This window comes from Balaenoptera physalus (assembly GCF_965194825.1).
Source record: "Balaenoptera physalus genome assembly, chromosome: 12".
Lineage (NCBI taxonomy): Eukaryota > Metazoa > Chordata > Mammalia > Artiodactyla > Balaenopteridae > Balaenoptera > Balaenoptera physalus.
Window position 1 is genome coordinate 44,831,392 of NC_138897.1, and position 17,616 is coordinate 44,849,007.

Consider the following 17,616-nt stretch of genomic DNA (forward strand, 5'->3'; position numbering starts at 1 on the left):
TCGGCCCAGCAATTTGCTCTCTGAAACCATAGTGTTTACAGCTTCCTACCAGTTGCTGGAAGACATACTGTGATGGCTTTTGTTTTATTATTGTTAAAAATTTAAAGTACGAAGCTTTGTCTTCTATCTAGTCTGTAAGTTAACTGAGACATAAATGGTAATAATGATAGCTACCATTAGTGGAACACTTTGTATGTGCCAGGTACTATTCCTAGGCCCTTCACATACATTATTTCACTAAATTTCACCCTTACAACCATCCTATGATGTATGCGTTATCATCCCAATTTTACAGATTAAGAAATTTAGGTTTAGTGTGGTTAATATATTGCCTAAGATTATTCAGCTAGGAAGCAGTGTAACTGAGATTTGTATAAGGTCTACTGAGTTCCACAGCTTGTGCCGTTAACCTCTTCCTTAGTGGGATCAACAACATCTAACACAATGCTGGGCCCAGGGGAGCCACTCAACTGGCCAACAGCACTGGTGAAGACAAGCCTTGGGTTCTGGCAAGTCATGGTCAAAGTGGTCACCCCATTGGCAACATATGATATAGGTCATTCCTACTGGTTTTACTAGCCACCTCCCCTACCAACTGAAGGTGGGCCTCACCCTCATTTTGGCCACTGTCTTTTTCAGAAGAAGTCTTAACTAGGGCTGTAACAGCCTTTATTATTTAGAGAAGACAGTGATGTCCATTATGCCACCTGGAGAGATTTATCTTTTTCCCAGGGATATTTCTTGAGATAGCCTTCCCATGGCCTCCACCTCCACAAACAGAAAGAAGTTCCAGACAGTAGCACTTGAGGGTTACTGACCTAAAACCCCCCTGAGGAATGGACATGCTGCATTTTTTGCCCCCCTTGGCCCGAGTGGTTTGTGAGAGCTCACTTCTAACAGATGGTGGTAGAATGTTCAGTCCTAGTTGAGATTCTTAAAATTGTTCATCTTGGAACACCAGATCAAGGTAGTGATGCCCTGCAGTGGGGAGGGTACCAGCTTGGCAGCCAGACTGGCCACTGACAGGATGCGAGAGCTCACCTTTCTCTGAAATTTCTTCATCTGTAAAATGAAAGTGATGGATTCTATGGGCTCTAAGGTCTAATCCAGCCACAGAATTCTGTGACTCTGGAAGGTGATGGGATTATGGGGTGGGGGGAGGAGTGGAAGCAGAAAAGGCCCTGAGCATTTTCTAGGTGCTCACTCAATTCTGAGTGTGCATGTGGTGGAGGTGGATGGGAGGGAGAATAGCTATGGAGCTGAAGCCTGAGAGGGTAGAAATCCCAGTTCTAAATGGAACAATGGAGCCCAAGGGGCTCAGGAACAATCCACTTCGAATAGCAGCTCTGAGAAACTCTGAGGAACTGTGTAGCTGGTTACTCATTTACGAAACTGGCTCTCTAGCTGCCAGGTTATTCTTCCTCTGAGGACCAGGGTGTCACCCTCACCCTACTCATCTCTAGCTTTGCTCCTAGATTCAAGGGTTATCTTATTACAATCGGGGCAACGATTACTTAGCTCATTTTCAGCTTGGGAGCCAGTTGAGTGATGATTTTGTCCTTGCCACCTCTGTCTCTGAGGGGAGCTGCAAAGCCTCCTGGTTCAGGGGAAGGTGTCAGGCTGACTGGGGGAGCAGGGGCAGGATAGGGTCTCTGGCTGTCTTGGTTGAATCCACAGAACTGGCTGTCTTGGTGACCTCAGAACTGGGCATTTCAGGTATCCAAGCCCTCGCCTATGTTCTCCCAGCACCGAAAGCCAACTAAGCAGCACTATTTTTCCTGTGTCAAAGTGCCGAGACATTTCTTTGCTAAGCAGTTTTGGGGAAAAGCACAAAGAAGGGACTCAGAGGTGTGCACAGATGGAACCTCCCATTCTAGTGACCACACAACCTAGAGGAGGCTTGGTGTTCATGTGATGGGAGTGAACCGGACTCAGCCAGGAAAACCTGTAGGATGTGGCAAACTACTTCCTTTCTTTCAACTGACCATAGGTTCCTGTTGTTTTAACAAATACTAAGAGAAATAACATTTTGATAACCTGAGGCTCTTCTCTTGCTTTCAAGCTATACTCCACTTATCCGATGGGGGATGTTCAAGGAACAATTCAATATCAAAACCACATGGGGAAAATAGCCACTGAGATATTGGCTATGACGGCAGACTTCGTCCAGCTCTGCTCCTTTAGGCCTGTCCCCTCCCCAGAGTTTCTGACCAGTGAATCTCTCATGTGAACAATGGTGCTGAAAACAGCGCCAAGTGTAAGGAACGGCTCTGGGGGAGGAGAGGGCCCCTCCCTCCCCATGACATTCGGGGTGCTCTGGACAAGTCCTCCCATGGAGGTCAGGTTTGTAAACACAAATGTGCCTCCTGGAAGGGTGGCTGTCAGAGAAAGCTTCTCCTTGACTGACTTTGGTCTTCTGAATCAAGCACTTTGGGCCCTACTTAAGGAGCTTCCATGGGCGTCTGTCCTGTCCCGTTTTGTAAACACTGATTGGTCTTTCTCTCCCAGAACAGTGGGAAGCAGGGTGGGCAATGTGGTAACACTACCTGCAGCATTGCCAACACGTGTCCAGTCTTGCTTTGGGGAAATGGCTGGAGGCTGGGCAAGCGCATGACAGGCAGTCACTGTTGGGAGAGCTTAACAGGGAGGAAAGGCAGATTCCTGAGTGCCAGGCCCTCTCCCTTGGTAGGTTAGTCTGCAATTAGGTCAAGCCTCTAGGCTCTACAAAAGCCTCGAGGCTCTACAACAACCTTTTCATACATGTATATAGATCTCAAAGTGAGACACAGATTAAAATGTTAACATATATTGTTCAATTCATAATGAAGATGTTAGACGAGACACAAATTCACATCCTATTGCCCCGACGACCAGGAAATGCCTACAGGATAGAGAAAGGCAACTGGCGGGGGCGGGGAATGTGGCATATGAAAAATAGGTTGACTGATGCTCTGTTGAAAATCCATCTTTGCTCTTCCAAATTGCTCATTCAGGAGAGGTAAAGAAGCAATTAAACTCCATTTTGTGGCTTGTGACCCCCCAAAGCCTTTAGTTTAGGTCCTGTTTATGATTGTTCTAAAGGCAAACAAGCTTCTTGAAGAAATCACAAACCTTTTCTTGGTCTTTCTGGCATCCTCTTACTCCAGAGAGCAGTAAGGACCCTGCTGTCCAGAACAGGAAAGTGTGGTTATGGATGATCCGAGGGAGCTGGGTGTACTTAAGTTGGTCATGACACACGGGGCAAGGAAAAGATAGCTCTAGAAACCTAACTTTAACTGAGAAAATGGTCAAGGGCTCTCCGTTTGTTTTCACCTTGTTTTTGGCCACACCAAAGAAAGCTCTATTTTCCAACGGCTTCTGGAATGGGATGAAACTGATTCAGTTACTTTCTTAGGGGTGAACTTTAAGAGGAAATTGTAACCTGCAATAATTTTCAACCTTTCAACTGAATGACTACAACTGGTTTGTCCTGACCTGATATTCTTAACCTCAGATTAAGAATATGGTATTGGTAGGTTATATTCTTCTCTCCTCCAAAGAACAAAAAGACCCAAGTGAAGGAAGGCTGGGCGGAGTCTGAAGAGACAATGAGATTTGGATTTACCCAGACAAGGAAGTTGCTCCAGGAGGCTTTTGTGGGCTGAAATAATCTCATTTAGATAAAGACCTCAGGGAAGCCATGCAGTCTCACTAAGTGCAGGCTGCCCTGCAGGTCTGGCGTTAGCTACCAATAATGGCTGACAGGCTTAGTCTCAGTTCAGGCCAGGGGCTGGTGAAAGGGAGAGAGAAAAAAGCAACACGCTCCACACCAAATAAAGTCATCCAGTAATGCATATCTTCCCCTGGCTTCCAATGACTACAAAGCTTTAAACTCACTGGCTCTACCAGGCTCATCATACTGCCCATAAGCCTGAGAGGCCACTAGAGCCCACTGTAAGCTGAGGGACCCATCTCAAGAGCTCTGCCGAACAGGAGAGCAGAGAGAGTACGTTTCGAGTGTACTTCCTCCAAAGGCTTTCTCTGTGAGGCCCAGCGGGAGAAAGGGGGAGACTCTGCGTGGGCTGGTGGAACATTGTCTGGCAAGTGGAGGTGGTTCTTTGGGGCCATGAGACAGTGGCCTTGAGCAGAGCATGTGCAAGGCCTGGTCAATCGGGGCCTTGACTCCACATGGGGAGAGAGAGGAGGCCAGGGGAAGTCTGTCAGCCTGTAGCAGCTGATGGGAAGTTCACCAGGGTGAATAAAACAGACACTTGGGGCAAGGAACAATACTGAGAGAGTACTCTTATTTATCCTGGGAAATGGCCGACCGTAGGACAAGCATTTCAGGCCAGTGCCTCCCCTAGGGCAGTACTCGCTTGTGTAATCTAATGCTGGTTTCTAAGGGTTGGGGGGGGCCTCCCTCTAGCTTATTCAGCCCTTTTAGTTATAGGATGGGCAGCGGCCAGGCTGATGACTGCCAAGACTGACTCACAATTGGCCCTCAGTGTTGCTTGTGATAGGAGGGGCACCAACTCCAACCTCAGAATTAACTGACTGACTTAGAAAGAGGTAGGTGGTAAGAAAACAGGGTGGAGAGGTAAAAGGTTCTATCTTTCTGAAATTGCTTATGTTACAAAGGGGCTACGTTTAAACTAGAGGGATCTCTCAATGGAAAGGTTTTCCTTGCGTACAAAAGAGAGCCAACCTTTTCCAGCAAAATATTGAGAAGGAAACACTCTTGAATGAGGCTGAGTATGCAAAGGCCTCTGCCACGCAGAAAGTGTCCTATGTTAATGTTCTAATCTCTGCTTGGCATAGAAAAGCTACTGCCCTCCACCCCCATCCGTCCTTAATGTGTTATCTACTGATTGGTCTGATCAGAAACACCCTGGGTTGTTAGAATGATTTCTATATTCAACACGTAACAGGATGCTAGTGAGATAGGTCCCTCCCTGTGAAAGGAGAGACACAATTACGTTGCAGTCAAATAATATAAAATCCTGGATCAGTATATAAAAACACCCACTCATTTCTGACGGAAATCTTGCAGCATGTGCTTCAGTGTCAAATGAAAAAGATATCTTCCAGAATCTGATCCTCCTCCAGGTCTTCAGGGGTCCTGCCTGCCCCGGTCTTGTTCCGGGTTGATTTTAGACGACTGAGTAGGCAAGTACTGTGATGCCATGACCCAGCTTCTCTAGAGCGATGGGGCCGCGGTTTGGAAGCAGTCCTGGGACTCAGAGATTGAACTAAATCCAATAGAGATGTCTCATACCTGTAACACATACAACCCAGACAGAAAATGATCAGATCAGTAAACCATTAAAATCCAAAAGCCCACAGAGATGGGCTGCCCAGAGCAAGAATCAGATCACAGATCACATCATACGCAGGAGGGCCTCCTAGGGGAACTTTAGGGAAGGTAAACACCAGAGAGGCTCTGCTGTCTGTCTGTCTCTAAGCTCTTCTTTTCTGCTGACTACTAACCTTCTTTTCTAACCTGTGAAGACAGACCGTGGAGTGGGCAAAGTAATCATGATAACAATAACAATATTAGTAGCAACATTTATCGCAGGCTTACTAAAGCATCAGGCACTGTTCTCAATGCTTTACACGTATCTCACTTTCATTTAACCCTCTACATAACCCTATGAGGTAGGTCCTGTAGTACTCTGATGCCCATTATATACACGAAGAAAGCAAGGCTCAGAGAAGTAACTCGTCTAGCAAGAAGACACTACACGGCAGGGTCAGGATTTGAACCCAGGTCATTTGCTTCCAGCCCTTGTACACAGGACACTATGCTGCCTCTCAAATTCTTTGCAGCCAGACAGACTTGGCTGAAATCTCTGCTCTACCATGTGCAAGCTCTGTGACTTAGGGAAAGTTATTCAGTCTCTCAGTTCAGTTTGTCATGTGTAAGGGACCAACAGAAATCTTGTTAGGATTAAATTAATGAGTTGGTATAAATTAACATGTGATAAGTACTCAAGCGAAATGAACCACCACCAAGCACACCAAAGACCGGTTTTCACCCAAAGAAGGTGGTGTTGTGTACATGGTGGGATTGGAAGGGATTCCTCTATTACGAGCTCCTTCAGGAAATCCAAACAATTGATTCCAACAAGTACTGCTCCCACTTAGACCAACTGAAAGCAGCACTCGACAAAAAGTGTCCGGAATTAGTCAACAGAAGATGCATAATCTTCCATCAGGATAACGCAAGACTGCATGTTTCTTTGAAGACCAGGCAAAAACTGTTACAGCTTGGCTGGGAAGTTCTGATTCATCTGTCGTAATGGAAAAAATTTCAATTCCCTGGAAGACTGTAAGAGGCATCTGGAAGAGTTCTATGCTCAAAAAGATAAAAAGTTTTGGGAAGATGGAATTATGAAGCTGCCTGAAAAATGGCAGAAGGTAATGGAACAAAAGGGTGAATACGTTGTTCAATAAAGGTCTTGGTGAAAATGAAAAATGTGTCATTTATCTTTACTTAAAAACCAAAGGCACTTTTTGGCCAACCCAATAAAATCTGATGGGACAAGGGAGCATGTGTGTGAACAGAGGAGATATGCCAGGCATGTATATGTGGGTTCTGGCCCACAGCACAGTGTGTATGCCAAACAGTTGGCTGCCTGCTTGGTATGCACATTCATGCCAGAAGCAGTCTGGGGTGGTGCAGGGCTCCAGATTAGTGATGGTGATGGTGGCAGAAGCAGCAGTGGTGGTGGCAGTCATGGGAGGCTGGCTGGCCTATCTTCCTAGAGCTCATCCCCGAGGCAAAAATATTAGCTCTCTGGCCTGAGCACTGGGATAAGAACTGCTAGTGTTTAGGCAATAAAAGTCAGGAAAATTATTACAAAATAAAAGCATACGCATGGACATTGTAATATAGCATATCAAAGAGATATCAGAAATCTTCAAAGAGTTTAGAATCTCTGGTTTTAAAAACTGCTGCAACATTGCAAAGCAAATATCCACAGGCTGAGAAACAGAAATTAAATATAAAGATTATTGCATTTGATGGAAAAGAACATTGTTTTTATATGCAGCTTCAAATGAACCAATTAATGAGGAATACAGTTTTAAAATTAGTTTTTTCTTTGTAATTTAAGATGCAGTAATAGAAAGCATAATAGGCATTTTGAATTACCTACAAACCATTAGGTGACTTTCGGTTTCTCATATGACCTCTACAAGTTACAGAAAATGCCAGAGAAAACATTAAAATGGCATTGTACAAATTTAAATTTATATATATACACGAAACTATGTGTATGAAGAGTTAAATCTTTTTAAAAAATTGTTCCATGAGAACCATCAGTTCTAGATATATTAAAATATACTATTTATATTTGTATAATATACAAAATATACTATTTATATTTTGAAATAATTTATCAGAAATCTATCCGAATGTCACAGCTTATAAAATATCCTTAACAGTTCCAGTGTCAATTGCATCCGCAGAAAGATCTTTCTCAAAATTAAAAATTACCAAAATTTATGTGTGATCTTTCATTTGCCAAGAGCAGCTAATCTGCTTTTAAGTATATCACTTAAAATAAAGTTGCTAAAAGTATAAACTTTGATGATCTAATAAATGAATTTGAAAAAACATGAACCAGAAAAATCTTATGCTCAACCAAGTTATCACATTAATAAAGTACTATTATTTATTATATTATATAAAATTATAACATCAAAAATATTTTTTTGCTATCTGTGGGTTTATATTACTCATGTATCACCTGTTATTTTATGAATTTCTTCTTAAAGGAAAATGCTTTGTAGTTTAGTCCCTTTAACTGCATTTTTCATCCTACCTTTTGAAAAAGGGATTTTCATTTTGCACTGGTCTTGTAAGTTATGTAGCTGACCCTGCCCTTAAGTCCCAGGCAAGACCTTGAAATGAAACAATTTCAAGGTCCAGTGCATAAGCTGCACTGGATGAAAAGCTAAACATGATGCAGGAGCTTTCCCTTCCCACTCTCTTTTTTCATCTTTGGTGATTTCAGTAGACCTCTCCCGATTACCCTCCTCTTCTCTTACCTTTTAAATGATGGAATGTCCCAGGGCTTAATCTTTAGTTCTCGCGTCTTAGGTAATTCCATTCATTCTCATGACTTTTAATAACAGCAATATGTTAATGACTCCTAAACGTATAGCTCTAACATCAACCTCGCTCTTGAGCTCCAGACTCATACACCCAACTGTTGCCTGATATCTCCACTTGGATGTGTGATAGGCATCCCAAACTATCTAAAACAGAACTATTATTTTTTTCTCTCTAAATCCCACTCCTCTCCATCAATGCAGCTGCTCAGGGTTGCCAAAAACCTGCTGGTATGCTTGATTCCTACCTCTGGGCCTGTGCGTGTGTTGAATCCTCTGCTTAGGATGCTCTTCTCTCAGATTTTGCTTATTTGCTTTTCTCTTTCAACAGCTACAAGAGCAGGGTCATTATTTTGTTTATGTTATTATCTCCAGTGCAAAGAATGGTATCTGACCCAAGGTAGGAGCTAAATATTTGTTGAAAAAATGAATGGTTCAAGTTTTAGCACCTTCCTCCATAGGCAGCTTTTTAGATCTTTGGACAGCTAGTCTTTTACAAAATTACAATATATTTCAAACAGTATGAAAGTATTACTCATCCAATTATTCTTCTTGTTCTCCTTTTATAAAAAAGGATAATATACATATGGATTGTGTAAACTACTTTTTCACTTAATATATTGGGGATATTTTTTCCAAATCAATTTTTTATAACATTATTTTTAATGATTTCAGATTACTTTGCCTCCTGGAAGCACTCTTAATTTAGTTAACCAATCCGCTATTGAAGAGCACTTAGGTTAGGTCCAAGGTCTTTTGAGACTAAATCAGCTATGTCTCTCATTCCTTTTTTCAATCAGTCAATGCCCAAAGGGTATTCTCTACCCCAATTCATCATAAATTAGCAAAGTACTGCTATCCCTATTACGTTCTATAGTTTTACTCTCTTTTTTCCCCAGCCCTTCCCATGCCCCCAGTGTTCAGCTGTATTTTGTGCTCTTCTTAGAGTACTACCTCTATCTCCCATTTTAACTGAAACTTGGCTCTTTCCTAAGGTCAATGTTTCCCTTACATCCTTCTCAGTGAGAATTGTTAATACTCAATATACCCTATATATTTCAGGGCCAAGAGGTAGTATTTGGATCATCATTGCTTCTATTTTTGCTTTTTGATCATTATTCTCCCTGTCTCTCATTAAACTCCCAGTGCTCTGAGGATTCTGTCATCTGCTCTGCCACCTTCAACCTCTCTTCATCTGTAACATCTATTTACCCATTCACTCTCAATCACTGATGATAACACTTGATTCAGTCTTCTCCTTCAACTGTTACCATCATCCCTGCTAATGTCAACATTACATGAATGACACTCAACCAACACTCTGACTTAGTTCTTTGACCTCTCAGGTCAAATACTTTCTCACTAAGGCTTTCTTTTTATATCCAGGAACTTGTGACCAATTAAAACAGCATCTCTTCTGAATTCAGTAACTCAAACATCCTACTACTTCCTGATGCCCACATCTTACCCTCAAGCTTGTTCTTTCAACTATTCCCACTATCTCTGCCCATTGGTCTCAACGAACCATTAATTCAAACAATCATTGCTCTAAGAACTGGGAGTAAAGTGGTGAACAAGATAGCTCAAATCTCTGTCCTGGTGGGACCATTAATAGCTTACTTTCTTCTCAACCCTTTACTTGTTATTGAACTTGAATTTCATGGTCCAGCATTCCAAACACTCGTTTAACAAAGCTCTTAAAAACATGTCCCCTAAAAAAAAAAAAAAAAAAAAAAACATGTCCCCTGTATATTTGTCCCCTCCCCTAAATCTGGCAAAATCATAATACTGCATGAATCCAAATGTCTGCCTTTTCTGTGAATTATAGTTGGGAAACTTAGCGTAAATAAAACAAAATCAAAGAAACAAGAAAGAAACAAAGAGCAGATCCAATACAGATTCCTAGTCACTAACCTTAAATGGGTGCTAAACATTTTCTGACAGAGCTACTGTATTTCTCTAATCAGCTGTTCTGCTCTCTTCATTTCCCCTTCTCTCAATTTATGCTAAACAGATGGCCTTGCTTCCCACATCAGAGAAAGGAGGTCATTAATGAGAAGTTGTCGTCACTTTGTCACAAGTCTTTCAGCACCTATCGTTTCCTCCTTTTACACTGAAGTAAGTGATCCTTCTCTTAGACAAGGCTAATCACTCCATTTGTGCTTCTTAGGAACCTTTTAGTATTGACTATCCACTCTAGAACCTTCAATCTTTTCCTGTTTACTAGATAAGTAAGAGCACTTAAGACATTCTTTCATTTCCATAACCACACCATTTCTCAATTTTTTCCAACCTGGCTTTCATCTTCTATACTAAAATTGAACTCATCAAATTTCACCAGTGACTTCCATGCTGCTAAATCCAATGGACATTTTGTAGTCCTTGTTTTACATAATGTCTCGCCAGCATTCAATGTGGCTGATTGCTTCTTTATAAACTTTAAACTGTTTTATTGAGGTAAAATATACAAACAGAAAAGTACACCTATTTAAAGCATTCAGCTCAGTGGTTTTTAGTTTAACAGAGTTGTGCAACTATCATAATTTAATTTGAGAACATTTCATTCCCACTCCCCCGCAAAACTACCCATTAGCAGTCACTCCCTATTACATTCCTTTTTGTTGCCAAATAATATGCCACAGTATGGATATACCACATTTTATTTATCTTTCATCACATGATAGACACTGGATTGTTTCTATCTTTTGGCTATTGTGAACAGTGCTGCTATGAACAGTCATGTATGTGTTTTTAGTAAACATGCTTTCATTTCTCTTGGGTCGATACCTAAGGGTGGGATTGCAAATTCTATGTTTAACCTTTTAAGGAACTGCCAGACTGTTCTCTAAAGTGGATGTGTCACTTCATGTCAGTATTTGGAGGTCTTTTTTCTGGGACTATTAAGCTTCTTCAGAGAAGAATCTTTCAATATTCTGGGAGGGAGATGTGGTCTACTTCTGGGACAGGGAAGGAGGTCGACCTTTTCCATTTGTATACTTTGAATTCATCCCATCTTTAGTGCTCATCTAATCTTCCAAAGTACATGACATTCCTGAGTCTTCTCTTCTCTGTTGAATTTCTCCAGAGAATTCATCTCCAGTCTTTTGTCTGGGACTAATATTCCATATATGGCACTGTGGCAGGAGTACCGGGTTTTTTGATTCTTGCTTCAAATGTCTGCCTCGTACTACTTTTAGTTCTACCTCATATCACCACTCTTTATTGTTCATGTTACTTCCAATTCCCAAACTTTTACAAAGTTCTGTGACATCAACCTCTTTTCATTTGAATACCCTTCTCAGTGTTTTCTATGTGGTAGCTTCCTCTGTCCTGTCTAGTAAGTTACTAACCCTCCATTCATTTTCCATTTTCCAAAAATGTATATAAATCTCAGGTATATTGATGACTCTTCTCCCATTTATTCTTGTGGGTTTACACCTTTAAAAACATTAATTTACTCTCATCTTACCGGTGTCTCAGGAAATAGAAGAGATAAATACAAGTTTTCAATTAATCATCTTAGCTAGGAAACATTTGCAGAAAGGTTCCATAAATTTCTATGTTTATTATTAGAAATTTCTGAGTTTTTTCATCGCTATTACAAATGAGTTTCCCCCTCCCCACTTTATCTTTCAAATAGGTAATGTTGGTATCAAGATTTATAGTAATTGAGTTCTTTGGTTTTTTTTTTTTGGGCCACACCACACGGCATGTGGGATCTTAGTTCCCACGTCCTCTGCATTGGAAAAGCGGAGTCTTAACCACTGGACTGCCAAGGAAGTCCCTATAGTGACTGAGTTTTGTACATTATTGAACTCTCAATTCTTTATCTTTTCAATTGATTTTTATGGGTTTTATGGGTGAACAATTACAATGAATATAGATAATCATAAGGTTTATGTGTTCTCCCATATTTGTATTATTTTTTCTTATATTATTGTATTGGCTAGAACTTCCAGGGCAATACAAGTTTTATAGCCACCTTTGTATAATTCTGATCTAAACAGAAATTATTCTATTTTATCACTATTAAGTATTTCTCATCTAGATGTTCTTTATTATATTAACAAGTATTTTCTCTTTTGGCTTACTAAAAGTAGGAATGAAAAATTAATTTTACCAAGTAACTTTTAAGTATATACTGAGACGATAATATACTTTTTCTTCTTTGGCATATTGTTAAGAAATATTCTATTTTTGGCTTCCAAAATAGTAGCCATATTTTAATTATTAAAATACATTCTTCCTGGTTATATAGTATTATTCTTTATATTTACTCAGATTTTTATGACTATTTTAGGGTTTAAAACATCTATATTTATAGGAAATATTTGTTCATAATCCTTCTTATGGTTCTTTATATCCCTATATATTAGTCTTACCTCAGTGGGAGAAAAGGAATAGTACCAATTTAAGACAGAATGAATTTATAAAGAAGGTAGAAGGATAACCAATTACCACACTGGACTAGGAGACCTAAAACAGGTCTTCTCAGGAATCCTAAAACAGTTCCTCTCAAAAGTTTCCTACTTTTTAATTGCTAAAGCAAACCTAGGCTGGCATTCAGGTTTCTGAAAAATAGAAGATATTGCATATTTTATAAGTGCTTCCCAATCATCTGTCAAACAACATCAGCAAAAAGGTTAGTTAAGAAAAAAGGGTGGTCTTGAACCTGCCTATGAGGCTGCAGACCTCATAGAAGAACTACTCATATAGATGGAGAGAAAGTCAGATATGTGCAGACACAGAATTGAGGGTAATACTCAGAAACTTACCTTTCTATCTCTTGTTCTCCATTCAGCAGAGGCGCTGTCACAAAAGGACTCTGCTAATCCTAATTTAATATATTTCTTCTTGAAGTGCGTATAAGCCACAGAGTGAATACTATGCAAAGTCAGTGCACCTTGGAGGGAGGCTAAAGAATTTACCAGAAAGTCGATGGGTATATGGGAGATCCTCTAATCAAGAACAATTTTAATATAACATATTAAAAGGCACAAATAACAGAGTAAAATCTTTTAGTCATGTTATTACATTTATATTTTCCTATAATATTTACATTTTATCTAAGACTCCATTTCTTACAGGGAAGAAGAAGGAACTAAAGTAGCCACAATAATTTTGAAGAAAAAAACAAAGCCAGAGGGCTCATATAACATGATTTTAAGACTTACTGTAAACCTACATTAATCAAGACAATGTGGTATTAGTGAAGAACGGATAGACAGATCAATAGAAAAACAGAGAGAGTCCAGAAATATACCAACACAAATATGATCAACTGAGGTTTTTACAGATGTACAAAGTAAATTCAGTGGAGAAAGGATAACCTTTTCAACAAATAGTGTTAGTGTCTAGTTTCAACAACTAGACATCATATGCAAAAACAAACAAACTTTAGCATAAACCTCATAACTTATACAAAAATTAACTGTACATTCACCAAGATAGAACACATTCTGGGCCATAAAACACATCTTAACAAACTGAAAAAAATAGAAATCATATAAATCATACAATGTCTGCTATTAGACCACAATGGAATTAAATTAGAAATCAATAACAGAAAGATAACTGGAAAATCCAAAAATACATGGAGAATAAACAGCACACTTCTAAATAACAAATGGTCAAAGAAGAAATCTTAAGATAAACTTAAATATATTTTGAATTAAATAGAAATGAAAACATAACTTGTCACAGTTTATGGGATGCAGTGAAAGCAGTGCTTAGAGGGAAATTTATAGCATTGAATGCATACATTAGAAAAAAAGAAATCTAAAATCAATCATCTACGTGTCCACTTTAGGAAACCAGAAAAAGAAGAGCAAATTAAATCCAAAAAGAGGGGATGTATGTATACGTACATCTGATTCACTTTGCTGTACAGCAGAAACTAACACAACATTGTAAAGCCACTATACTCCAATAAAAATTAACAAAAAAAAAAAATCTAAAGTAAGCAGAAGAGAAGAAATAATAGGAAGTAGAGCAGAAATCAGTGTAACTGAAAACAGGAAATCAACAGGGAAAAATCAATGAAACCAAAAGCTAGTTTTTTGAAAAGATCAATAAAATTGATAAGTCTTTAGCCAGGCTAATTAAAAGCAAAACAAAGCAAAACAGATGGCACAAATAACTAACATTAGAAATGAAAGTATATCACTACAGATCCTGTGGACATTAAAAGGATAATCAAAGAATACTATGAATAACTCTATGCTCATAAATGTAATAACCTAGATGAAAAGGAACAATTCCTTAAGACACAATTTGCTAAATCTCACACAAGAAGAAATAGACAACTGAATAGGCCTTTATCAATTAAATAAATTGAATCAATAATTAGTAACCTTCCAAAATAGAAAGCACAAGGCCCACATTGGTTTACTGGTGAACTCTAGTAAACATTTAAGGAAGAAATTATAAGAATTCTCTACAGCCTTTTTCAGAGGACAGAAGCAGAGGGCATTCTTCCTAACACATTCTATGAGGCCAGATTACTGTAATACCAAAACCAGACAAAGAGATTACAAGAAAAGAAAACTACAGACTAATATCTTTTATGAGCACAGATGGAAAAATTCTCAACCAAGTGGGATTTATCTCAGTAATGCAAGGCTGATTCAACATTTTAAAAATCCATTAATGTAATTCATCACATCAACAGGTTAAAAAAAAACACATTATCTATCAATAAATGTAGAAAAAGTATTTGACAAATCCAACACCCATTCATGGTAAAAACTCTCAGTAAACTAGGAATACAGGGAAATTCCTCAACTTGATATGAACATCTACAAAAAACCTACAGGTAACATCATACTTAATGTTGAGAAACTTGTAGCTTTCCCGCTAAGTTCAGATACAAGGCAAGAATATCCTTTCACCACTTCTTTCCAACATCATACTGGAAATGTTAGCTAATGATTAAGATCAGAAAAGGAAATAAAAGGTATACAGATTGGAAAGGAAGAAATAAAACTGTTTTTGTTCACAGATGACATGATTTTCTACGTAGAGATTCAAAAGAATCAACAAAACCCTCCTGGAACTAATAAGCAATTATAACCAATGTTGCAGTATACAAGGTTGACATATAAAAGTCAACTGCTTTCCTCTATAGTAGAAATGAACAGATAGAATTTGAAATAAAATTAGCACCCCCCCCCCAATGAAATGCTTAGGTATAAATCTAACAAAATATGTATAAGGTTTTTATGAGGAAAACTACAAAACTCTGATGAACAAAACCAAAGAAGAACTAAATAAATGAAAAGGTATTCCACATTCATGGATAGGAAGACAATATTGTTAAGAAATCAGTTCTTCACAAGTTGACCTACAGATTCAACATAATCAATCCCAATCAAAATCCCAGCATGTTATTTTGTGGATATTGACAAGCTGATTCTAAAGTTAATGTGGAGAGGCAAAAGATCCAGAATAGACAACACAAAAATGAAGGAGGAGAAAAAAGTTGAAGAGTGACTTTACCTGACTTCAAAACTTACTATAAAGCTACAGTAATCAAGACAGTGTGGTACCAGCAAAAAAAAAAAAAAAAAAAAGACAAATCGATCAATGAAACAGAATAGAGAGCCCACATAAGTACTGATATAATCAACTGATCTCTGAAAAAGAAGCAAAGGCAATGGAGCAAAGATAACCTTTTCAACAAATGCTCAAAGATGGCCTGGAACAACTAAATATCCATATGCAAAAAGATGAATCTGGACACAGACACTACACCTTCCACAACAATTAACTCAAAATGTAAAATGCAAAACTATAAAACTCCTAGAAGATAAATAGGAGGAAACCTAGAAGACCTTGGGTATAATGATTACTCCATAAATACCACACCAAAGGCACTACCCATGAAAGAAATAATTGATAAAATGGACTTCATTAAAATTTAAAACTTCTGCTCTGCAAAAGACAATCTCAAGAGAATGAGAAGACAAGCCACGGACAGGGAGAAAATATTTGCAAAACCCACATCTGATAAACTACTATTATCCAAAACATACAAAGAACACTTACAACTCAACAATAAGAAAACAAATGACCTGATTAAAAAATGGACCAAAGATCTTAACAGACACCTTTCCGAAGAAGATACACAGATGGCAAATAAGCATATGAAAAGATGCTCACATCTATGTCATCAGGGAAATGCAAATTAAAACAACAATGAGATACTACTACACACCTATTAGAAAGGCCTAAATCTGGAACACTGACAACACTAAATACTGGTGAGGATGTGGAGCAGGAGGAACTCTCATTCATTGCTGGTGGAAATGCAAAATGGCACAGCCACTTTAGAACACAATTTGGCAGTTTCTTACCAGACTATACATATTCTTACCCTATGATCCAGTAATCATGCTCCTTGACATTTACCCCAAGAAGCTGAAAACTTATGTCCACACAAAAACCCGCACATAGATGTTTATAGCAGCTTTACTCATAATAGCCAAAACTTGGAAGCAACCAAGATGTCCTTTAGAAGGTGAATGGACAAATAATGATGTGAATGAATGTGGGACATAAAGACAATGGAATATTATTCAGCACTAAAAAGAAATGAGCTGTCAAGTCATGAAAAAAACGTGGAGGGGCTTTACATGCATATTACTAAGCAGCCAATCTGGAAAGGCTACATACCTAATGATTCCATCTATATGACATTCTGGAAAAGGCAAAACGACAGAGACAGTAAAAAGATCATTGGTTGCCAGGGGTTGGGGAAGTGGGATGAATAGGCAGAGCACAGAGGGGTTTTACGGCAGTGAGAACACGCTGTATGATACTATAACCATGGATACATGTCATTATAAATTTGCCATAACTCATAGAATGTACAACACCCAGAGTGTACCATAATGTAAACTATGGACTTTAACTGATTATGATAGATCAATGTAGGTTCATGCACCAGTTGTAACAAATGTACCTCTCAGATGGGGTTTGTTGATAATGAGGGAAGTTATGCAGGTGTGGGGACAGGGGATATATGAGAAATTTCTTTATCTTCCTCTTAATTTTTCTGTGAGCCCAAAACTGCTCTAAAAAAATAGTCTTTTAAAAAAGTTAATCTAAATGGATCATAGGTTTAAGTGTGAAACATAAAATGTAAAACTTTTAAAAGAAAATATAGGAAAAACATCTGTGACCTGGAGTTAGTCAAAGAAATTTTAAATACGACATCAAGAGCACAATGTATAAAATAAAAAATTAATTAGATTTTATCAAAATTAAAAACATTTTATCTGTGAAAGATACATTAAGAGAATGAAAAGACAAGTTCTATACTGGAAGAAAATACTTGGAAATCACATATCAAACAAAAGACTTCTATCCAGAATATATAAAGAAGTCTCAAAATGATACTGGATAGAAATTTGGATGGACATAAAGTGGTATATACATATGTATAAATTAAATGTATAATAAAAATAGCACAAAAGCTGGGAGGGGGGAAAGTGAGAGTATGCTGTTGTATGGGTCTTATAC

At 38.5% G+C, this 17,616-nt stretch overlaps 1 protein-coding gene across 15 annotated transcripts in view; it reads right to left on the bottom strand.

The window, feature by feature from the left end:
- KIAA1328 overlaps positions 1-17,616 on the bottom strand; it is a 370,349-nt gene that overhangs the window by 9,025 nt on the left and 343,708 nt on the right. For 14 of the 15 annotated variants that reach the window (XM_082416088.1, XM_082416094.1, XM_082416089.1 and 11 more), the window contains one exon: positions 3,664-5,254. In XM_082416088.1, coding sequence (XP_082272214.1) covers positions 5,044-5,254 — 211 coding nt within the window. In that variant the 3' untranslated portion in view covers positions 3,664-5,043. Of the gene's footprint in view, positions 1-3,663; positions 5,255-17,616 lie in introns of those variants that run through there. The other variant, XM_082416095.1, reaches the window with a different exon arrangement.